Genomic DNA, 25,456 nt, shown 5'->3' on the forward strand with positions numbered 1-25,456 from the left:
TTTTTTTTTTTTTTGAGACGGAGTCTTGCTCTGTTCCCCAGGCTGAAATGCAGTGGGGCGAACTCGGCTCACTGCAACCTCCGCCTCCCAGGTTCGATCTGTTCTCCTGCCTCAGCCTCCCGAGTAGCTGGGACTACAGTCACATGCTACCACACCTGGCTAATTTTTGTATTTTTAGTAAAGACGGGGTTTCATCATGTTGGCCAGGCTGGTCTCGAACTCCTGACCTCAGGTGATCCACCCGCCTCGGCTTCCCACAGTGCTGGGGTTATAGTTGTGAGCCACTGCGCCTGGCCACATTTTTACTGTCCTTACTAATTTATAATGCCTTTAAAATAAATCATGTAGTAGCTTTATATCTGTCAGAAATCTAGGTCGGGGCGTGGTGGCTCATGCCTGTAATCTCAACAGTGGGAGGCTGAGGCAGGAGGATCACTTGAGCCCAGGAGTTAAAGATTAGTCTAAACAACATAGGGAGACCCCATCTCTACAAAAAAACAAAAAAATTGTGGCCGAGCATGGTGGCTCACGCTTGTACAAAAATACAAAAATTAGCTGGGTGTGGTGGCATGCGGTTGTAGTCGCAGCTACTCCAGAGGCTGAGGCAGGAGAATTGTCTGAACCTGGGAGGTGGAGGTTGCAGTGAGCCGAGATTGCGCCACTGCACTCCAACCTAGGCGACAGAGTGAGACTCCATCTCAAAAAAATACAAAAATACAAAAATTAGCTGGGTATGGTAGCGCGCACCTGTAGTCCTAGCTACTTTAGAGGTTGAGGCAAGAGAATCGCTTGAACCCAGGAGGTGGAGGTTGCAGTGGGCTGAGATCGGGCCACTGCACTCCAGCCTGGGTGACAGAGAGAGACACTGTCTCAAAAAAACAACAAAAAAAATTTTTGATGGCTCACGTGTGAATATTTACAAACTCATAAAAATGTAAGCACTGAATACATATACTTACCTATATAAAACTAGTGTATATTGAGATGATAGGGGCAAAGGGAAAGAGAAAAGTGTATGTGTATGAGGGACCTTTATCCTTATCTACACTCGCAAGAAGTCAATAGATAATGTCTAAAATTTAAAAATAAGAAACAACAGCATAAGAATATTACAGACCTCCAATTTCCCTAAGAAGCCAGTCTAAATGTGGTTGAAAGAGTTGAAGATGCTTATGTGCAGAGCATAGGAATAAGGATGGGGAAATAACCACAACACTGTTATTGAGCAATGGCCATTAATCATTTAAAAACGTCCAAGTCATTAGTAATCAAAGAAATGCAAAGTAACTCCTAAGGATCCATTCTTCCCTCTACTACATTAACAAGACAAAAGGTAAGCATTAGTAATCAATTAGATGCCCACACTCCCTTACACTCTGCCCACAAGTATAAATTGGTACTACCTTTTTGGAACAGTTTTTGATAATATGCTTCAAAAGCTTTAGAAAAAGAATTCATAGTCATGCCTCATAATTACCTCCTGTAATAACCTATTCTGTGGGAAATAATTATCCACGCATGCACAAATTTTTAGTAGCGGTATTATTTGTAATAGCAAAAGATTTAGGAACACCTTAAATTTTGAAGGATAAAGACATAAATACTATGCGGCTATTTAGCTTCAAAGAATAATCAAAAATATGGGACAAGGCTCACAACAGATTTTAAATTTAGGAAGGAAGATACAGAATTATATAGCTCACGCAGTCTCCTTTTTATTTAAATACAGCATACATATTTACATGTAGGAAAAAAGACTGGAAGAAAATACACACTTTCAACAGTAGTTATCTTTACAGTCAAATTTGCAGTGATAATGTATCATCTCCAAATCTTTCTGTTCTCAAAGTCTGTACAAGGAGCATGTGTTACTCTGAAAATAATAGACGCCTTTTCTAATTACTTAAATAACATGAGGTGGGGTGGAAGGAGCCACAAAGAGAAACGGACTCTAGCCATTCTTGGCCTATGTGACCAGAGCAAGAGGACAGGAGGTCTTCATTAGAAGGTAATGAGGACATCGGTTTACAGCTTTTCCTTCCCAAACAGGACAGCAGAATGGAGTGCTGGGGGCTGCCGTCCCTCCACCGCCTTGGGTTCTGTTCAGCCGACCTTTCTGTAGAGGCTGAGGACAAGCTCACCACCTCTGTAGCTCAGAAAGCGACTATCCCAGTGTGGTCGGTGCTATTATCATCCCTATTAGTCAGCTGAGGAAAACTTGGGATTTGAACCTAAGCATTCTGGTTCCAGAGCCACTTCCCCACAAGACTCCTTCAGAATGATCTCTAAAATCTCTTTTAGCAGGAAGCAGAGCCCTGACCAATTAACATCTCTAGATTGCTTCCTCAGCCGCATAAGTAGATCCTACTTGCTCATCTAGTAAAGAAGAAAGCCTGTGATGCATGCTGGCATCACAGGGAAACTTCAAAAAGTTCTAATGCCTGACTCCCACTCCAACGTTTTTATTTAAGCAGCATGGAGGTGTGATCTGGGCATCTAACTTTTAAAAGCTCCTCCAGTAATTCTAATGTGCAGCAAAGTCTGGGAAACACTGGCCTAGGTCGGATGACCTGCTGAAGGAGAGGAGGGGCAAGAAGCTCCAGAAAAATACTCTTTTTGCATATAATTTCAGAGGTCTACAAACCCCAGAAAAAAGGGCTCCTTGAACCTTAGCTTTAAAACCCTGGACTTGGTGATCTCAAAGATCTCCTGCAACTCTAAAGTTTTATACTACATTTAAAGAATCACACAAACAGTACTAAATCAATACATAATAGAGATAAGGGGTGAATTTGATGATTTTTGGTTTTCTATTCTGAAGCACAAACTCCAACTTTAATTAATCAATGGTTTCCCTTGGGATGTGTATTTAGAAGAAATGAGGAAAGGAATTCGCACTATAACCTTATATCAGCACTATCCAAACTGCTTAACCAAATGCAAAGATTTCTAGACAACTGAATGGCTGCTATGAAGAGAAAGAGAGAGGAGAGAGGCCCATCGTCGAATCATCTTGGGTTAGGCAAGGTAAATTTTAGAACTACTCAGGCACTTTAAATCTCAGACTATTATTAGCATCATTAATTTCTTGCAGAGTACTTCCTTCTTCCTCAGAACATCATTTGGGAAAAGCTACTTTAACGATATCCTCCTATAAATTTTAACAATCTTCTCAGTGACGCCTATTATAAACACTAAAAAGGCACTTAAAGGCTCATGTTTATAAGAACCTAATATGAAACTATTTTCAATATCTCCTCATTAAAAGAAGTTTTCTTCATCAGGAAAATGAAGGGCAATGTAGTATAATGGTTACATGTACAGATCAAGGAGCTTGGATGCCTGGGTCTGAATCCTGGCTCTAGCTCTACCACATTAATAGCTAGGTAACCTTGGGCAAGTCCTTTCACCTCACATGCCTCAGCTTCTTCCTTTGTAAACGAAGAATGAATAGTCCTACCTTACAGACAGGTTACACACAAAGCACTTGAAGTACTGCCTGCCTCATAGTAAAGCATTTTATAAATGTTGGTTGTTATTATTCATTCTTGAAAGAAAATTTCAATTGCTCTAAAAGTGAAGATCACCCCACTGGTCATTTGAAAAGGAAGAACAGCTGTATGTATCAGCATGTTTCAATGGATCTTTTTTTTTTTTTTTTTTTTTTACCTTTGAGACAGAGTCTCGATCTGTCGCCCAGGCTGGAGTGCAGTGGTGTGATCTCTGCTCACTGCACCTTCAGCATCCGGGGTTCAAGTGATTCTCCTGCCTCAGCCTCCTGAGTAGTTGGGATTACAGGTGTGCGTCGCCACACCCGGCTTATTTATATATTTATTTATTTATTTATTGAGACGGAGTTTCGCTCTTATTGCTCAGGCTGGAGTGCAACGGTGTGATCTCAGCTCACCGCAACCTCCGCCTCCCAGGTTCAAGTGATTCTCCCGCCTCAGCCTCCCAAGTAGCTGGGATTACAGGCATGTGCCACCACGTCCAGCTAATTTTGCATATTTAGTAGAGACGGGGTTTCTCCATGTTGGTCAGTCTGGTCTCGAACTCCTGACCTCAGGTGATCCGCTCGCCTCAGCCTCCCAAAGTGATTACAGGTGTGAGCCATCATGCCCAGCCCAGCTAAGTTTTGTATTTTTAGTACAGATGGGGTTTTGTCATGTTGCCCAGGCTGGTCTCAAACTACTGGCCTCAAGTGATTCTCCTGCCTCAGCCTCCCAAAGTAGTGGGATTACAGGCGTGAGACGCCGTGCCTAGCCTCAACTGATCACTTTTATTACCATTTAAATATGTGGTAACTTCCATATTATATAGCTAATACAGTGTTTTATATATTACAAGAATTCACTAGGTATGTGTTGATTTCGCCTGAAGAAATGAGAGGCAGAAGGTCATAAAGTGACTACACTACACTCTGCCTGTGCACCAGGATTGAAACACCAGCTCCAACACTTCCTGTGTACTCTTGGGCAAGTCACCTTATTTGGCCTGTTTCTTCATCTGTAAAATTCAATTTAAAACAGTACTTATCTCTCAGAGTTCATACAAAATTATATTGTATATATTAAATGCTTAGAACATTACTGAGCGTACAATAAGCACTAAGTGTTTAATATTAATATCTTCTTGCGTGTTTTCTGTACAGCCTTCAAATCTAGTATTAACTACTTATAATGCACACTGTATAAGGCACAAATACATGTTTGCTTTTGCTGTGTGTCACATACTAAATGGGGAAACTAAATGGTCAGAGACACAAATCATGGATTTCAGGAGAGAGAAGGCACTCTCCACAAGATACACGTCAAAATAAAAAACAACCTACAAACCAACATAGCACATGTATGCATATGTAACAAATCTGCACACTGTGCACATGTACCCTAGAACTTAAAGTATAATAAAAATAAATAAAAATAAAAAATAAAAAACAACCGAAAAAGTGGTATTCTCAATGCTAGCTCTTTATTTCATTCTGCTATAAAATTTTTAGAAGCGAGAAAAATATATACAATTTACACCTGATCAATGTTCTCCAAACTGCCTGCAGGCTTGTGTTCATACACTAGCAAGATTTACTGCTAACCAACATGCCATGCCAAATTGAAATCAAGATATTACACAATTTTCCAACAAAGGGTGGTTTTATAAGCTGGTATACATGCTCCACGAGGATGTAATTGTTGGCATCTTGTTATATTTCTGTAGCTGGTGGAAAATGAAATAAGTTAGAAGGTTTATAGAGGGTCAGAGCTCATCAGATGAAAAAATCATCTTTTTTATCAGCTCTAGGAAACATATTTATTAAGCTAGCGAGTTATTCTTCAACAATTGGAATACTCAGAATTTCCAAAACCTTCCAACTAACTGTAGCTACTGCAGAAGACTCTACTGAAACACTGTGAAATGAAATAAAATGAAGAATTCTAGAGGCTCATTACCTTAAGTTCTTATTTATTTTTCTGAATTTTTACTAAAAACTAAAAGAATATACATCCATCTGCATGTCATTTTTGTTTTTTAAATAAACGAGTTTCTTTTTCAGCCTATTTAGACTTCTCTAATTGACGGTTCTAATTTAAATTATAGATATAGGCCAGGCACAGTGGCTGGCGCCTGTAATCCCAGCACTTTGGGAGGCCGAGGTGGGTGGATCTCTTGAGGCCAGGAGTTCAAAACCAACCTCATCAACACAGTGAAACCCCATCTCTACTAAAAAAAAATTAGCTGGGCATGGTAGCAGGCATCTGTAATTCCAGCTACTCAGGAGGCTGAGGCATGAGAATTGCTTGAACCTGAGAGGTGGTGGCTGTAGTGAGCCAAGATTGTGCCACTGCGCTCCAGCCTGGGCAACAAAGCAAGACTTTGTCTAAATAAATAAATGAATAAATAAATAAATAAATAAAAGACATAAAATTCTTCAGCTGTTACTTAGTCTTTAAAATATCAAAGAGGCAGGGCACAGTGGCTCACGCCTATAATCCCAGCACTTTGGGAGGCCAATGTGGGTGGATCACTTGAGGTCAGGAGTTCCTGAGATGGAGTCTTGCTCGTACAGTGGCACAATATTGGCTCACCGCAATCTCCACCTCAAGGGTTCAAGAGATTCTCTGGCCTCAGCCTCCCCAGTAGCTGGGACTATAGGCGCGAGCCACCACACTACTAACTTTTACATTTTTAGTAGAGATGGGGTTTCACCATGTTGCCCAGGCTGGTATCGGACTCCAGACCTCAAGAGATCCACCCGCCTCGGCCTTCCAAAATGCTGGGAATACAGGCATGAGCCAAAGAGCCCATCTTGATAAAGCACCTTGTGTTTTTCATGCACCCTGTGGGCATTTAAATGAAAGACCTTTCTCTACAACTTTAAATGTACTTCTCAAAAATCATTTTGGGCAAGGCATAGCGGCTCTCACTTGTAATCCCAAAACTTTGGGAGGCCAAGGTGGGTGGATTGCTTGAGCCAAGGAGTTCGAGACCAGCCTGGGCAACATGGCAAAACCCATGCCTACCAAATATACAAAAATTAGCTGGGCATGGTGGCACACACCCCTGTAATTTCCAGGAGCCTGAGGTGGGAGGAGTGCTTGAGCCTGGGAGGTCAAGGCTGCAGTGAGCCATGACTGCACCACTGCATTCCAGCCTGGCCAACAGAGCGAGATCCTGTCTCAAAAAAAAAAAAAAAAAAAAAATTGCACATCCAAACTTCTATTGTTAACAACTCTGAAGCTATTAGTGTCAAATCCATTCTTCAGTTCTTCAACTAGTGAGTAAAGGGACATGAAGTGGAGGCAAGAGGCAGCCCCCATTCCTGCCCTCCTGGAAATGACTCAGGATGTACCATGAGACTCAAAACTCAGGCCTCTTGACTCCCAGTCTTCAGCTAGCATTACTCCCATAAACTGTGATTAATTCCTTTCTGGTTATTTTTTCCTTTTTTTTTTTTTCTTTAAATTAAGAAATAGAGTCCTACTCAGTCGCCCAGGCTGGAGTGCAGCGGCACGATCATAGCTCACTGCAGCCTCAAACTCCTGGACTCAGGCAATCCTCCCACCTCAGCCTCCCAAAGAGTTAGGACTACAGTTCTGTGCCACCACACTTGGATAATTTTTTAAAATTTTTTCTAGAGATGGGATCTCACTATGTTGTCCAGGCTGATCTCAAACTCCTGGCCTCAAGTGATCCACCCGCCTTGGCCTCCCAAAGCACTGGGATTATAGATGTGAGCCACCCGCACCTGGCCCTCATTCCTTTCTAAGCAGACTTGATCATGGTCCACCATAGCCCAAAACCTTCAATGATTTGCAACCCCCAATGCAAAATTTGATTTAGGTGACAATACTAAACCCTGTGTGGCAGGCAAAATAATGGGCCCCCCCAAAATGTCTACTTCCTAATGCCTAGAACCTTACATGGCAAAATAACCTTGCAGATATGATAAAGTTAAGGACTGTGAGATAAGGGCATTATCTGGATTATCCAAATGGGCTCAATCTAATAATATGCATCCTTTAAAAGCCAAGAAGCTGTCCAGGATGTGGTAAGAGGGAGATGTGACTATGGAAGAATAGTCAGAGAGATGCAACACTGATGGCTTTGAAGATGGAGGAAGGGACCATGAGTCAAGGAATATGGGCAGCCTCTAAAGCTCAAAAAAGCAAGGGAAAAGATCCTCTCCTAGAGCCTCCACAAAAGAACATTACTTTGCCCTCACCTTGATTTTAACCTAAGAAACACATGTTGGACTTCTGACCTACTGAACTGTAAGACAATACATTTGTGTTGTGTTAAGCCACTAAGTTGCTGTAATTTGTTACAGCAGCAATAGAAAACTAATACACACTGGGTGAAAGGTTACTCACCTGCTTTCAAAGTATCTTTTGCACAGACTGCTTGTTAATTACAAAAGGGAAAAGGTGCCTTTATAAACAAAGATCTAGTAGATGCCACCTTAACCAACTGATAAAATAAGCACCACCAGTAATGAGACAACCTGAAATTATTTATCTCCTGGTATATCATAAGAAGAAATACACAACATCTCCCATACAGTATTTTTTCTTTTCTTTTTTCTTTTTGAGACAGAGTCGCACTCTGTTGCTCAGGCTGGAGCACAGTGGTGCGACCTTGGCTCACAGCAACCTAAGTCTCCCAGATTCAAGCATTCTTTCCATCTCAGCCTCCCAAGTAGCTGGGACTACAGGCACGTGCCACCACACCCGGATGATTTTTTTGTATTTTTTGTAGAAACGGGGTTTCGCCATGTTTCCCAGGCTGGTCTCAAACTTCTGAGCTCAAGCAATCCATCCATCTTAGCCTCCCGAACTACTGGGATTACAGGTGTGAGCCACTACTCCCAGACCCCGCTATTCTTGTCAAAAACGTTTACTCTGAATCTAATCATGAGGACAAAGTCAGACAAATACTAATTATGGGACATCCTACAAGACAACTACCCTAGACTTCAAAAATGTCAATGTCTTCAGAAGCAAAAAGGAGGGAAAACTGTTCTCTATTAAAGGTGACATGACAGCCAAATGCAATATATGATCTTTGGTTGGATCCTGGATGAAAAGTCAAAAGTTGGCCAGGCGCGGTGGCTCATGCCTTTAATCCCAGCACTTCGGGAGGCCTAGGTGGGTGGATCACCTGAGGTCAGGAGTTCAAGACCAGCCTGGCCAACCTGGCGAAACCCCATCTCCACTAAAACTATAAAAAAGTTAGCCGGGCATGGTGGCACACACCTGTAGTCCCAGCTGCTCAGGAGGCTGAGGCAAGAGAATTGCTTGAACCTGGGGGTATGGAGGTTGCAGTGAGCTGAGATCATATCACTGCACTCCAGCCTGGGCAACCGAGCGAGACTCCATCTCAAAAAAAGTCAAAAGTTATAAATGAGATTTTTGGGTCCATCTGGGGAAATACGGACTGTCAGTTAACACTCATTCCACTGCCAAATTTTTTGCATAATAGTATAGTATATAAGGGAATGTTTTTGATATATTATTAAGTATTTAGGGGTGAAATATATATTCACCATTTAGTTTCCAACAGTTCAGCCAAAATTGTGAATATATAAATGTGCTGTATATATACACGCACACCCATGTATAAAAACATATACATATACACACATACAAGAAGAGAAAGAATGTGGCAAAATGTTAAAATTGGTGAATCTATGTGAAAGAAATAGAGTGTTTACCAGACTACTCTTTCAATATTTCTGAAATACTCTGATTTTATAAATTATAAAGGTTAGGAGAGAAGTATCTTCCTAGCTCCCTCCATGCCTACCTTTCCCAGGTCTGCACGCACATTGCCAGGAGTCTACCTGGAACAGCCGGTGTTCTTCAAACAGCCAATACTCTTCCACCAGCAGATCCTGTTTTCTGCTGCTTTACTCACAACTCAAAGCTCAATAGCTAAAGCTGGGTTTTGTTATAAGATAGAAGTGTCTACAATACTAATTTTGAAAACAAGTTGGTCAAATATCAAATGGGAGTCATCTTTTAATGGCCTTATTACTAGATTTTAATACGTTCTTTTCTCTTCTTACTATTGTTTCTCTTTCCCAATATAATGTTTATGATCTGTTTCTTAAACTTCATCATACCCATAGGGTGCAAGCATGACAGGGAAACCTTGGACAAAAAGCAGGGCTGGTCACATCAGAAACTACTACAGAAACAGTCAAGTTCTGCCTCTGGCTCTCAGCCCATATCACTCTGAACACCCCAGGCAGCCCAGACCAAGGCTCACCTCCTTCCTGCAGGCCTCACTGCTCTCCATATGGCAGCTCACTGACATCAAAGAAGACGGAAGAAATTATCTAAATTCACCAGGCTAGTCCCACTCCTTCCCTTGAACTGTGGAAGAGTCGCTGATATCTCAATTACCTCTCCGGCAATAGTACCTATTTCCCTGCATGCTAAGATTTTGCAATGCTAAAAAGAGGGGTGAGGAGTATATACTGGAGTAACAGATGGAAGACTATTAACAACAAAAGACCTCCTTGATGGGGGAAACAAAACTAAAATGTTTGTATACCTATAATAATAATACTGAGGAAGAAAAATTGAACTTGTAAGTAAAATTAGGTTGCTCTTCTGTAACGCCTGTCTAGCTACAGACAGGAAAAAGCCCAGCATGGTTTCTACGTACGCCTATGCTGTTTCTAATAGAAAGGACAAAATAGAGCCAAAACATCTGTTAACCAGTTAAGTTTGTTAATGAAACCAAATTGCAGCTGGTTTGTCAAAGATCAAAAGTGAGGCAAATTAGAGAAAGGATGTATGAACAAAGCTGGTTTCTAAAAAATAGTGGCTAAAGAATTCTAAACTCACTTGTCAAATTAACACAAATCCTTCCTGGATTTTGCTTAGACCACTGATTAGTATTTATTTTGTATTTTTGCAGAGACCAGCCTCATAGTTTAAATCTAGTAACATTTGTTCTAAAACTTTGTCTAGATTGCTCATTTTGCAGAGTTCTCAAAATATCACCTGTCAAAAAACAAAATCAAAAAAAAAATACACTCTACATAATATTACACTAATTAAAAGATTCACTTATATAAGGAAAAAGAATATGTAGTTTGCAACTCTTGGAGACTTCTCTGGTAAAGTGGTTCTGCCCCAAGCAGAGGCACATATACATTTAGCATTTCACATATCCACTGCCACAACTCCTTCTCTTACATGTACAACTTTCCATCACCACCTGAAGACAGAGAGATAAGCACACCCACTCACAAAAACATACTTCCCTCATGGCCCTGCTAACTCAAAATGTCACAAGCAAATTACATGACTGACGCATTTGCTAACTTTAATTTGGTGAGCTAATTGATGTTTATGTACTCAGAAACATTAATAGATTGGAGAGATGAAAGTACCTGAGAAGATTCAGGTTCATATTTTAAATGCTAGTGTGATCAGAGAACAGTTTCACCTAATCTACTGTAGTTTAATGCACAGGGCCAAGAAAAGGAAGTTTATAAACAAAACAAAAAGTCAAGAATTTTACAATTAAAACACATTGCTACTGTCATGATAAAACAAACAATGAGTCGGGCGTGGGGGGGACACGCCTCTAATCCCAGCACTTTGGGAGGCTGAGGTGGGTGGATCACAAGGTCAAGAGTTCGAGACCAGCCTGGCCAATATGGTGAAACCCCATCTCTACTAAATATATAAAAAAATGAGCCAGGCGTGGTGGCGCATGCTTGTAATCCCAGCTACTTGGGAGGCCGAGGCAGGATAATTGCTTTAACCTGGGAGGCGGAGGTTGCAGTGAGCTGAGACCATGCCACTACACTCCAGCCTAGGCAAGAGAACGAGACTCCATCTCAAATTAAAAAAAAAAAAAAAAAAAAAGGTATTTCTTATATATTAAAAATAAAAGGCTGAGCATGGTGGCTCACACCTGTAACCCCAGTACTCTGGGAGGCCGAGGTGTGTGAACTGCTTAAGCTCAGGAGTTCGAGACCAGCCTGGGCAACAAGGCGAAACCCTATCTTTACAAAAAATATAAAAATTAGCTGGGTGTAGTGGTGTGTGCCTGTAGTCCGAGCTACTTGGGGGGCTGAAGTGGGAGGATTGATTATTTGAGCCCAGGGAGGTCAAGGCTGCAGTAAACCATGATTACACAGCTGCACTCTAGCTTGGGCAACAGAATAAGACTGTCTCAAAAAAAAAAAAAAAAATTAGCCAGACAAGGTGGTGCACACCTGTAGTCCCAGTCACTCAGGAGGCTGAGGTGGGAGGATCAAGGATCACTTGAGCCGGGGAGGTCGAGGCTGCAGTGAGCCATGATCAAACCACTGCACTGCAGCCTGGGTAACAGAGTGAGACCCTGTCTCAGAAAAAAAAAAAAGATGAAAGAAATAACATACAAAGATAAAACATATAAAAAGAATATAGGCCTTCATTTTTGAGAAACATTAAAATGTACCATTTGTCAAATAAAGTTTGAAGAGAAAGGATGAATAAAATCTTTGTCATTTAAGACAAAATCAGAATAAATCAGCAAATAGTACTTAACTGTTAAATAACTTCAAAGTTACAGAATATAGATTTTCTTAGCACTGAAAGTATCACAAGTGTATCTGGGAATACAAGAGTAACTCCTGAAAGCTGCTGATCATTCAGGACAGCATCATGTGTGACTGTAAAGGTATCCCAAGTATCAAATCTATCCAAGATCCAAAGAGTTAAAAGAATGTTTAACATTTATTTGAACAATCAAAAATCCTCTTGACATAATGTTTCTACTTTACCTGAAACCTATTTCATTAGAAGTCTAGACAAGTCCCATCTTGATAAAAGCTCAAAAGTGGAACACGCTGTCATGCTTCAGAGTACAATAGAAAGACTCATTCACTCTTCATTTTATCTTTCCCTTGACCCAACTAACTAGTTTGAGACAATTCATGTGCTCTCTCAACAATGTCTCAACAACTGGTACTACCAGCTCACAAAAGCAGTCCTCAGACACTGCTATTCTGAAGAACTTCTGAAGCTTAATTATAAGAAGAAGATGAACTGCAATTTTTTTCCTTCCATGACCCTGGAACAGCGAGTATTTGATCCACCTCGTCTTTCACATTACAATAGGTTTCTGTCTGACTTTAGTGATTCTAAAACTGACTTTACCCACACCAATTCCAAAATGCAGGTTATTTTGAAGAGCACATTTTACAATATTTAGGGATTTATTCGATTTTCAGTTAAATACACATAATCAAGCACTCTTCAAGAAAGATGACATCTGCAACACAAAGGATACCAATTCAAAGGAAAACTAAGAAGGTCAACAGACAGGAGGACATTCAGGCTCTATAATTAGCAGATAAAAAATATACACATTTCTGCCAAAAAAGATCCAGAGTCGCCTGAGACTATGAACAATTCCCCTAGGGCTGAAAGACTTCTGGAAGCCTGCCACATCAAAGAACAATATGGACTAATGAATGGTCCTTCATAAAGTACAGGCTATTGGAAAAGTCCCAGAACAGATGAGGAGGGTCTGCTTTAGGGCAGGGTTAAGGGGACTGGAGAGGAGAAAACAGAATGGAGAAAACAGAAGAAAGGAAAATCTAAAAATAAACTTATCTAATTCATGGCATCTCTACAAAACAAGCAACTGCTCTAGGATATACATTTATCTTCTATTTATAGAAATATTTCATATGAATAACATTGCCAAAAACCCTAACAAAGTATCTCCCTAAAAGGCGCAGGAGAAATAGAATAAACAACTGAACAAGCCAAGATCACACATGACAAGAGTCCTACGTTTGTCTTTCAACCCCATTTCTGATCATCTGAACTCCTTTTAAAAATCATTTTTGCCAGGCGTGGTGGCTCAAGCCTGTAATCTCAGCACTTCGGGAGGCCGAAACGGGCGAATCATGAGGTCAGGAGATCGAGACCATCCTGGCTAACACAGTAAAACACAGTGTTTACTAAAAAAATACAAAAAACTAGCCGGGCGTAGGTGGCGGGCGCCTGCCGTCCCAGCTACTCGGGAGGCTGAGGCAGGAGAATGGCGTGAACCCGGGAGGCGGAGCTTGCAGTGAGCCGAGATCCTGCCACCGCACTCCAGCCTGGGCGACAGAGCGAGACTCCGTCTCAAAAAAAAAAATCATTTTTGTGGCCGGGTATGGTGGCTCACGCCTGTAATCCCAGCACTTTGGGAGTCCAAGGCAGGTGGATCACTAGGTCAAGAAATCGAGACCACCCTGGCCAACATGGTGAAACCCCGTCCCTGCTAAAAATACAAAAATTAGCTGGGCATGGTGGCGCGCACCTGTAGTCCCAGCTACTCCAGAGGCTGAGGCAGGAGAATTGCTTGAACCAGGGAGGTGGAGGTTGTAGTGAGCCGAGATCGAGCCACTGCACTCCAGCCTGGCAACAGAGCGAGACTCTATCTCAAAAAACAAAAAAAAAAAAATCATTTTTATCAGCCTGACCTACCTAGTGAAACCCTGTCTCTAACCTGGTGAAACCCTGTCTCTACTAAAAATACAAAAATTAGCCAGGCGTAGTGATGCACGCCTGTAATTCCCAGCTACTCAGGAGGCCGAGGCAGGAGAATCGCTTGAACCCAAGAGGCAGAGGTTGCAGGAGCCGAGATCGCGCCACTGCACTCCAGCCTGGGCGACAGAGCGAGACTCCGTATCAAAAAAAAAAAAATCATTTTTTTTCTTATTGACAGTAATGATATTGACAGTATCACTTTTTTGTGATTATGTTTATGTTTGAGGGTTTTTTGTAAGATTCTAATACAATTATTTCTTCAAGAGAAAAAACACCAAAAGCCCTACTTGATACTGAAAGTGTCCCACCTTCCAATTACGATGCCAACCTAGAATGAGAATTCCCACATTATGTACTACACTGGAAACAGACCAAGATTTGACGCTTAATAAATTTTATGAAGACATTTTCACTAAAGTGAAATACTAAGGAATTTATTTAAAATGGAACTAAACTGATTTTATAAAAATGCTAAAGCTCAAACGTTCAAATGGAATCTTTGTGCTACAAAGTGTGCAGTGATAACGGAAGTCTCTCTTAGAATATTTGACTTTCCAAAGTCCTTATAATCTGACCTAATTGAGCTTTACTACTTTTAATGAGAAACACTAATACTATCCTTTAGGAGTTCCCTCACCAAGTCAAAGATAAAGTTTTATCTTCGGTGGTTTAATTCATTTCCATATCACCTCACCGAAGAGAGCTTTCTTAAATAAATACAAAGAATTTATGCTAAGGAGCCAGTGTGGTAATACCCAATTTGAATTCTAGACTATCAGAAGATGTGCAATTACATTTCAGAAAGGAAGGAGCCCTTCTATTTTAACTTGCATTGTATTCCTCCTAGCAGTCATGCATCGGAATGATGATGATGTTAAATCTAATTAGACACAGACTTACTACTTTCTCTACTGCCTTTCCATATTGCTAATATTATAAATAGTATCTACTTTAAAAACCGTAATAAGCTCATGGCATCTACCAAATTTAAAATGCTGGAAATCTATTTGTTGGGGCAAAACTGCTTCTAATCATTTGAAGAACTGGAAGAGATACTTTTACTGTTAATAAAAAGCCACCACAGGCGGAGACGGGGAGATCACGAGGTCAGGAGATCGAGACCATCCTGGCTAACATGGTGAAACCCCTTCTCTACTAAAAATACAAAAAAATTAGCCAGGCATGGTGGCCTGTGCCTGTAGTCCCAGCTATAGTCCCAGCTACTCGGGAGGCTGAGGCAAGAGAATGACTTGAAGCAGGGAGGCGGAGCTTGCAGTGAGCCAAGATCGTGCCACTGCACTCTAGCCTGGGCGACAGAGCGAGACTCGGTCTCAAAAAAAGAAAAAAAAAAGCCACCACTGTTGACCAGTGTACTGCCCAGTGGTAAAGAGCTCTGAAGTCAGACTGTCTCGTCAGAATCTTGGCTTCACCACTCACTAGCTCTGTCAGTGACCTTGGGCAAATCACTTAAGCTTTCAGCCTCATTTTTTCATCTGTAAAATAAGGGTAATAATCTACCTCCCTTGCAGTTATTGTGACGAGTCAAGGAGATAATAAATGTAAAGCACTTGGAATAGTGCCAGCATTTAACACTTACAAAATGTTAGCTATTATTCTTACTATTTTTATTTTGTTTTGCATTTAACATAACTGCTCAAAAAAATAACCAGAATAACAGCTTCTTTGAAAGTCATGGCCAGGCATGGTGGCTCACGCCTGTAATCCCAGCACCCTGGGATGCCAAGGCGGGTGAATCACTTGAGATCACGAGTTCGAGACCAGCCTGGCCAACATGGAGAAACCCCGTCTCTACTAAAAATACTAAAATTAGCTGGTCGTGGTGGTGCGTGCCTGGAGTCCCAGCTACTTGGGAGGCTGAGGCAGGAGAATCACTTGAACCAGGAGGCAGAGGTTGCAATGAGCCGAGATGGCACCACTGCACTCCAGCCTGGATGACAGAGCGAGATTCCATCTCAATAAAAAAAAAAGTCATTAGTTAGGGCAGGCATGGGGGCATGGTAGCTCACGTCTATAATCCCAGCATTTTGGGAGCTAAGGTGGATGGATCACTTGAGGCCCTTGAGGCCAGGAGTTCGAGGCCAGCCTGGCCAACATTAATGAAACGCCATCTCTACTAAAAATAAAAAAATTAGCCTGGTGTAGTGACACACACCTGTAATCCCAGCTACTCAGGAGGTTGAGGCAGAAGAGTCACTTGAACCTGGGAGGCAGAGGTTGCAGTGAGCCATGATTGTGCCATTGCACTCCAGCCTGGGTGACAAGAGCGAAACTATGTCTCAAAAAAAAAAAAAAAAAAAAAAGGAAAAGAAAAGAAAAGAAAAAAAAAAGAAAAACATGTGGATACACACATGGCTTTACATTCTATTTCAGAGGACTTGTGGGATACCCACCTAAGCTCATTTGTGGATCCCGGGTTAAGAATTTCTATTAAATTTACTTAGTGAGTTTACATGGTTTTAAACTATTAAACCACTTTTAATTTCAAAGGGTAATACATTAGGTTGTAATTTTCTCACATTTTTTATTTATTTATTTATTTTTTTTGAGATGGAGTTTCACTCTTATTGCCCAAGCTGGAGTGGAATGGCGCAACCTCGGCTCACTGTAAGCTCCACCTCCCGGGTTCAAGCAATTCTCCTGCCTCAGCCTCCCCAGCAGCTGGGATTACAGGCATGCAGCACCACGCCTAGCTAATTTTGTATTTTTTAAGAGACAAAATTTCTCCATGTTGGTCAGGCTGGTCTTGAACTGCCAACCTCAGGTGATCCGCCCACCTCAGCCTCCCAAAGTGCTGGGATTACAGGCACGAGCCACTGTGTCCGGCTGGAAAAAATGCTATATTATTAAAGAATACAAACATGTTGCCAAATTTGTTTAAACTGATTTTTATTTATGTTTTTTAAGAATCAAATGATTACTTAATAGAATTAGTCTCCAAATTTCATCAAGTAAAAATTCTAGAAAACATTTCTCAGCTTTCTTCATTATAGCATGATGCTAACTAAACAATTTAAAGATCAGCATCATAAAAAGAGCAGTAACAATTGCCTGCTAAGCAATAAATTACTCTGCTCTCAATCCTAGATACTTTCAGACATGAATTTTCCTTTAGATTAAAAATACTTGTGTACAGATGCTGCCTGAAAAAAATATGATAAGGTTAGCAAGAAATGATGGGCAAGGTTAAAGTGAAGGATCAGAAGAGACTATGGAAAATTTGTACTGACTCATCCATCACAAGTAAAAATAACCCCTGGATCACAAAATTATTGAAACATACTGCTAAATTGCCTAAAGCTGCCTGAATTAGTCCATGTACCTGTTCATTATAAAACCTTAACATACCTTAGGGTAGTGTATATATTTTAAAAAACAAAGATATCCAAATCCATAAAGAAATGGCTCTATAGTCCCTTAATGAATTTCTTCATAGTATAAGCTTTTATTAAAAAGCTTTTATTAAAAAGCTTATACTAAAAATAAAATATTTTTTATTAAAAAATATTTAATTAAGCCTGGGCACGGTGGCTCACACCTATAATCCCAGCATTTTGGGAGGCTAAGGCAGGTAGATCATGAGGTCAGGAGACTGAGGCCATCCTGGCCAACATGGTGAAACCCCATTTCTACAAAAATACAAAAAATTGGCCAGGCATGGTGGCACGTGCCTGTAGTGTCGGCTACTCTGGAAGCTAGGGTAGGGGAACCACTTGAACCCGGGAGGCAGAGGTTGCAGTGAACCGAGATCGTGCCACTGCACTCCAGCCTGGCGACAGAGCAAGACTCCATCTCAAATATATATATATATATATATATATATATAAAATATAAAAATATATAATATATACATATATTATACATATATGTAGTATATATAATATATGTATTATATATGTATAATATATTTTTAATTAAAAACAGAGGTGCCTGATTTGGCTGTGTCAGACATATGAATTAGGATTTCAGTCGCTTTTTGTATTTTCTTTTAAACAAATGTTATTAAGAAGAAAATTTCATAAGTTTACTTCTTTCTTTATGCCCACATTCTCTCACAGAGAACTAGAGCTTGGTTACACAAACACAACCACCACCTAAGGATCAAATAAATGTGGCAGAAGACTAACAAAATAAAAATACAGTTAACAAATAAATGTTGGCTGGGCACAGTGGCTCATGCCTATAATCCCAGCACCTTGGCAGGCCGAGGCGGAAGGATGTCTTGAGCCCAGGAGATCAAGACGAGCCTGGGCAACATCGCCAATCCTCATCTTTACAAAAAGTACAAAAATTAGCTGGGCACAGTGGTGAGCACCTGTAGTCCCAGCTACTTGGGCGACTGAGGTGAGAGGATCACTTGAACCCGGGAAGCGGAGGTTGCAGTGAGCCGAGGTGGCACCATTGCACTCCAGCCTTTGAGATCAGCCCATGGAAAGGCAAACCACCAGGTCCTATCCAATTTGTAGGACTAGGTGGTTTGCCTTTCCATGGGCTGATCTAAAGCTCAAATGCTTTAGCTGGGCCTCTACCAGCTTAAGAACTGAGGAAAACAGGTTCCATTTCAAGGGTTCATGGTATCCAAACAAGAGGAGCATAACTTTTCCTAACACGCATGTTTCGATTGTTTCTAAACTACATTTAGCCCAGGCAACATGGCAAAACCCCATCTCTACAAAAAATTTAAAAATTTAGCTGGGCATGGTGGCATACACTGTATTCCCAGTTACTTGGGAGGAGTGCTTGATCCCAAAAGGTCAAGGCTGCAGTAACCCATGAGATAAAACCTTTTATTTCTTTTTTTTTTTTTTTTTTTTTTGAGACAGAGTCTCACTCTGTCACCCAGGCTGGAGTGCAGTGGCGCGATCTCGTCTGCCTCCCAGGTTCAAGGGATTCTCCTGCCTCAGCCTCCAAATAGCTGGGATTACAGGTGCCCCCCACCATGCCTGGCTAATTTTTTTGTATATTTAGTAGAGATAGGGTTTCACCATGTTGGCCAGGCTGGTCTCGAACTCACGCGATTGGCCCACCTTGGCCTCTCAAAGTGCTGGGATTACAGGTATGAGCCATTGTGCCTGGCCAAAACCACCTTTTCTTTCTTCCTTTCATTATCTTTCAGATAGGATCTCACTCTGTCACCGAGGCTAGAGTACAATCAAGGCTCACTGCAGCCTCTACCTCCCATGCTCAAGTGATACTCCCACCTCAGCCTCCCAAGTAGCTGGGACTACAGATGTGCTTCACCAAGCCCGGCTAATTCTTTGATTTTTTTTGTAGAGACAGGGGTCTCACTATGTTGCCCAGGCTAGTCTTGAACTCCTGGGCTCAAGCAATCCTCCCACCCTGGCCTCCCAAGGTGCTGGGATTACAGGCAGGAGCTACCCTGCCCAGTCAAAACCACCTTTCTATCAACAATGATTAATGTTTTGTAACATGTATTAATAAAATTAACTGATATCAATATATCTGCTTACCCAAAAGACAGAATAAACCCTCAAACTAGACATGAACGATAAATCACTTTCTGCTGCTCTACTTCGTTTTTAGTTTGGGAAGTAAATACAGTAGCTTTGAAACAAAGAAAAATCTTAACCAAAAACTTAGTGGTAGCAGCAATGTAAGGAGAATTCTGCCATATATTTATAAATACTATAGAAATAACATAAGTCCCAAGAAATCAGAGTATTTTAAAAAGATACTGTATGAGACAAAATAAACATTCACCTACAAGACAGACAAGTGGACAATCAAAAATGACTTTAAATTGAAACAAGGGATTTAGGTCACATATTACAATAACTTCTTAAACGCACGGATTATCAGCCAGGCATGGTGTCTCACGCCTGTAATCTCAGCACTTTGGGAGGCCAAAGCAGGTGGATCACCTGAGGTCAGGAGTTCAAGACTAGCCCAGCCAACATGATGAAACCCCGTCTCTACTAAAAATACAAAAATTAGCTGGGCATGGTGGCATGTGCCTGTAATCCCAGCTACTTGGGAGTCTGAGGCAGAAGAATCACTTGAACCCAGGAGGCAGAGGTTGCAGTGAGCCAAGATTGTGCCATTGCACTCCAGCCTGGGCAACAACAGCAAGACTCCATCTCAAAAAAAAAAAAAAAAGCATAGATTATCACCATTAAAATAAGAAGTCTAGCTGGGCGCAGTGGCTCACGCCTCTAATCCCAGCACGTGGGGAGGCGGAGGCGGGCGCATCACTTGAGGTCAGGAGTTTGAGACCAGCCTGGCCAAAATGGTGAAACCCTGTCTCTATTAAAAATACAAAAATTAGCCGGATGTGGTGGCAGGCTCCTGTAATCCCAGCTACTTGGGAGGCTGAGGCAGAAGAATCACTTGAACCCAGGAGGCAGAGGTTGCAGTGAGCCGAGACTGTGCCACTGCACTCCAGCCTGCACTCCAGCCTGAGCAACAGAGCTAGATTCTGTCTCAAAAAAATAAGAAGTCTGTAGATTCTTCTGTGAAAATAGTAATAAAGAGAAAAATATACAATGGCCTTCCGCAGATTTCTGAAATATATATGACCCTGCCTGGACGAAGGACGATTAATATTATCCTTCCTGGTCCCTTCAGGCACCAACCAATTAGCAATTAGAGCTTAAAAACAAACCACATGATTGTTCCATTAAATTCTTGGCCAATCAGTGAGGAAGTCCTCAACACAAAGCAATACAATATATACATTTTATACAATATATACAAAAGCCTGCTCTAAGGCAAAACATTCAATTCTATCAAACTTCACTCAGAACTTCTGTCCACATAAAACTTCAGCAAAACTGTAAAAGACAAAAGGACAGTAGTGAGAATGCATGAACATTACTCATTTGCTTACCTGGTCTTTCTCATGGGGTAGAAGGCTGACAGGTGGGAGCGAGGATGGGAAAGCACTGGGATACTGAGGTGCCCCTTTGCCATCTAAGCTCCCATAATTGACCCTGTACTGCGGTCCATCTTTCAGTAACCTCCCATTATTCACAGCGCGTTTGGCCCCCAGTCGCAGCCGCTGCTGAAAGGCTGGGTTGTTGGTGGTGCTCGTGAGATCACTTTGACTTCTGAGATACTTCTCTATGTTCTTCAGGGAGGAGCCATTTGGCTCCTCAAGTCCTTCAATTGCTCTCCTTAAAAGTTTATTCCAATCCACATTGCGGAGATCGTTACATGATCCTCTAGACCCCTTGGTTGACTTAGGAAAAGTGCCTGGTTTAACTGATGAAAAGCGCCCAGGGTTGTCTGGGTCCTTATAGGAGGCAAGGCCTTTGTTGGTGACTTTGAGAACTGAGCCATCCTGAACACTGAGTTCCAGCTGTTCAGAGACTGTCTTCTTATCCAACCCATGGGAAGTACTGACCGCATGGCAGATTCTCTCTTCAGAGGGCCTTTGCTTTTGCTTTTTTATTTTCTGTATAGCTTCAAGAATCCACTCTGTATAAAGTGGGTTTGCAAGTTTTACCATGGTTGACAAATGACTTCTTCAACACAAAAGTTACCCATAGAGGTTCTCTTTGTATTTAACAGAATTTGCACATTTGAAAGTCATTTACAATTCAACAAATGGACAGAGTATTCCAGACTGTATTAAGCAACATCTTACAAACATCCATCCTTAAGAGCTTCAAAAGCAGACAAACAGGCAATGTTGATGGTTGTCTTATTTTACCAACAGGAAAGACTGCATTCGGGTGAAGAACATCTTTAACTGGGAAATCAAGACCTTAAAAGATAAAAAGAGGGGAAAGACTCTTAATAATGAAGCTCACACAAATAAACTAAAAGATTCTTTAGCATGACTTTTTCAGACACAGAATGACCACAGAAGTAATGACAGGCAGGTATTACATAACACAGCCACAGTGACTATATTTTTCAACAAGAAATTGGGTCACAGTCTGAGAAGAAATTGTTTTTAGAATGTTTCACTTCTCTATATGAAGTCATTTATGAAGTATAATCACATCTAAATTACACATTTAATTATCTTTATTGAAATTAACAAAATTATATGAAAGTAGTTCAAGGTATATGTCTTCCATAAACATAAAATACACATGAAAGAATAAATCTATGATATAAAAAATTTGATGAAAGTACATTAAACTTATTTCAAGAAATCCTGAACTTAAAAAAAAAGAGTAAATAATCCTGCTTTCAGCTAGGTATTGTATTTCCCAAGTCTCATACTAAAAAAACTTCCCTTCTAGCTACTTCTATGGAATCACCTCCCCCATCCCTTTAACAGAGGTCTATGATACCCTCCAACCCACAAGTTGGAAAATTGAAAATAATATAGTAACATAACCCTTCACCTTTAAGTAGTAGAGCATTCTAATTATCTTAATACCCAGTTAGCTCATTAAACAGCTCAATACAAAGAAGGTATATACACATCTGATTTCAGGTGGACAGTGGTATTTGTTCTGAGAGATGCCTGGTATATACGAAAACCACCCTAGATCTCCAATCTGGTATTAAGTACATCTACAAAGAGCATACAAGGAGAAAGAGCCTTGGCCTGGGAATTGGGCCAAACCTGAGCTCTAATCTTGGTCTCCAATGATAACACCCACTTCTTAATTCTTTTTATAGTTTAAACTGTACAGAGTGTGCTCATATATAACTTGTCACTTAAACTGCAGAACAACTTTGTGGGTAAACTGAGGCTCGGGAGAAGACGGAATTCACCCAAGGTAAGAGTCAAAACAGATTTAAGGGTCAAACACCATTAATGTTTTGTTTTGTTTTTTTTTTTTTTAAGACAGAGTCTCACTCTGTCGCCCAGGCTGGAATGCAGTAGTGCAATCTCAGCTCACTGCAATCTCTGCCTTCTGGGTTCAAGTGATTCTCCTGCCTCAGCCTCCCAAGTGGCTGGGATTACAGGCATGTGCCACCACGCCCAGCTAATTTTTGCATTTTTAGTACAGACGGAGTCTTGCCATTTTGGCCAGGTTGGTCTCAAACTCCTGACCTCAGATGATCTGCCCTCCTCAGCCTCTCAAAAATGCTAGGATTACAGGCGTGAGCCACTGCGCCCAGCCAATTCTAAAATCCAACTAAGTCCATCACTGTTCTCCCCTGAGCCACAATTGCCTGCTCTAGCTAGTTCTGTCTCTGCAAAGAGACCAACATGGGTCTGAACCCCAGCTCTACCACAATGTCCAGTGGAGAAAGCGTCCGTCACTTTACTTGTAGATAATACTGGTATATCCCTTACAGGATTATTGAGAGGATTAAATGAACACATGATCTAATATTCAATATATAGTAGTTATCACTTTCATCAAATGCAACGTCTACATACTTTGAAAATTTTCTAATAAAATACAAAATTAAAGTTATCTCTGATTATTTATTTAGACAGAATATACCTAAAAGGAGAAAACAATATCTTTCCTTAAAAACTTTAGCCAGACATACTGAAGAATATAGTATTTGCTCTCAGAGATCCTGGAATGTTGCTGAAAAACAACTGGGTCATCGAACTATACTTGTTCAAACGGTACAGTTTTAAATGCCAACCGAAAATGCCACCTTGAAGGAGGCGGTTTAAACAAGATTGTCCCCTCTGTGATCAGTAAGCTGTAAATTCACTCTACTCATTTTCCCCTCAGATTCAGAAACTTGGGGCTGAAAAGACCTTAGAGGTCATCCAGTCCAACCTCTAGTTATCCAATAAAAGATCCCTGCCCAATATCCCAAATAGATGGGCAATGAGTCTTTACATTCTTAAAATACTTCCAGTGATTGATAATTTGTCACTTTTTGAGGCAGATCACCCCACTGTTGCACAGCTGTAGCTATATTTCTTGCTCAGAGAAGCAAAAATCTGCCACTCCATAACTTCTACCCACTAGTCCTATTCCCTGGAACGATCCCAAGACAATTATTAGTATTTCTTCAATATGAGAGGCCTTCAGATGTCCGAAAACAAGTACCTTTTGAAAACCACTAACAACAAAACCCCGTGCTACCTCCAGCCATAACTTAGACCACTCATATCCCAGTTCCTTAACCCTTCCACATATCACATGGTTTCAAAGCACCACCTTCTCTTGGTTGCTCACTAGTTTGGCTAATGGCCATCTTAAAATATGGCAGTTCAGGTGTTATCCAATTATAAATGCAACCCAAATTACAGGAACTTCCTCAATACCCCTGCCACACAAGTGGCCATGCTGAGCATGCAGTCCAACTAAAAATCCCAGATCTTTTTTCAAAAAGTGCTGTCAAGTTGAGTCTTTCCACTCCTTTCCTTTTGCAAATTGAAATGCTGGTATTTAACGTTTATTACAGTTCAATTTCATCTAGTTGATTTAAGTCTATCTTCCAACCTGCTAAAGATTGTTTTGAATCTTGATTCTGTCATCTATGTCATCTACAAATCTAATAAGTACTCCCTTTTGTTTCATTATATAAACCCTTGACAAAAATGTTAGACTTGGAACACAGTGTGTTTAGGAATGAAATCACTGGCTTTCACAGTGCAACCACTTTCAGGATAGAACACAGGAATCATTCTCTGTCAGTCAGTTGAGAACAGGAAATTGAGCTTTCCAAAGTAAAATGGTTTCGGGCAAAATTTCATTAGAAGATATTTCACTATATCCAAGTAATTATTTAATCTTTCATCATTTATTCAGGATGAATCACAACTAATTTGATTGCACAAAATACAACTGCAGAAAGTAGAAGAGGTCACAGGAAAAGTGTCCAATATTGCCAAGTTGCTTTTAGGTGTTTTGGTTACACAAGCAAATGAACATACATTAAAACAAAATGCGTAGCCGGGCGTGGTGACTCACACCTGTAATCCCAGCAGTTTGGTAGGCCGAAGCGGGTGGATCGCCTGAGGTCAGGAGTTCAAGACCAGCCTGGCCAACATGGTGAAACCCCATCTCTACTAAAAATACAAGAAATTAGCTAAGCGTGGTGGCATGTGCCTGTAATACCAGCTACTCAGGAGGCTGAGGCAGGAGAATCGTTTGAACCCAGGAGGCAGAGGTTGCAGTGAGCCGAGATTGCACCATTGCACTCTAGCCTGGGCAACAAGAGCAAAACTCTATCTCAAAAACAAAAAACAACAACAAAAAAATGTGTTTCATACCTAATAGGTAGCCAAAATATACCTTCATGACAAGCTTTTACTACAATGCTTTTTGTTTTCTTTGTTTTTTTTTTTTTGAGACAATCTTGCTCTTCTCACCCAGGCTAGAGTGCAATGGCATGATCTCGGCTCACTGCAATCTCCACCTCCTGGGTTCAAGCAATTCTCCCGCCTCAGCCTCCCAAGTAGCTGGGATTACAGGCGCCCGCCACCACCCCCAGCTAATTTTTGTATTTTTAGTATAGAGGGGGTTTCGCCATGTTGGTCAGGCTGGACTCAA

General features: G+C 41.0%; 1 protein-coding gene across 12 annotated transcripts in view; it reads right to left on the reverse strand.

Annotated features, from left to right (window-relative positions):
• The window catches only part of KAT6B (lysine acetyltransferase 6B), a 203,890-nt gene that overhangs the window by 165,061 nt on the left and 13,373 nt on the right, over positions 1–25,456 (reverse strand). For all 12 annotated transcript variants that reach the window (XM_077946539.1, XM_015147239.3, XM_077946542.1 and 9 more), the window contains one exon: positions 20,911–21,789. In XM_077946539.1, the coding sequence (XP_077802665.1) occupies positions 20,911–21,531 (621 nt within the window). In that variant the 5' untranslated portion in view covers positions 21,532–21,789. The remainder of the gene's footprint in view (positions 1–20,910; positions 21,790–25,456) is intronic.

The sequence above is a fragment of the Macaca mulatta genome, chromosome 9 (assembly GCF_049350105.2).
Source record: "Macaca mulatta isolate MMU2019108-1 chromosome 9, T2T-MMU8v2.0, whole genome shotgun sequence".
In the NCBI taxonomy this organism is placed as follows: Eukaryota; Metazoa; Chordata; class Mammalia; order Primates; family Cercopithecidae; genus Macaca; species Macaca mulatta.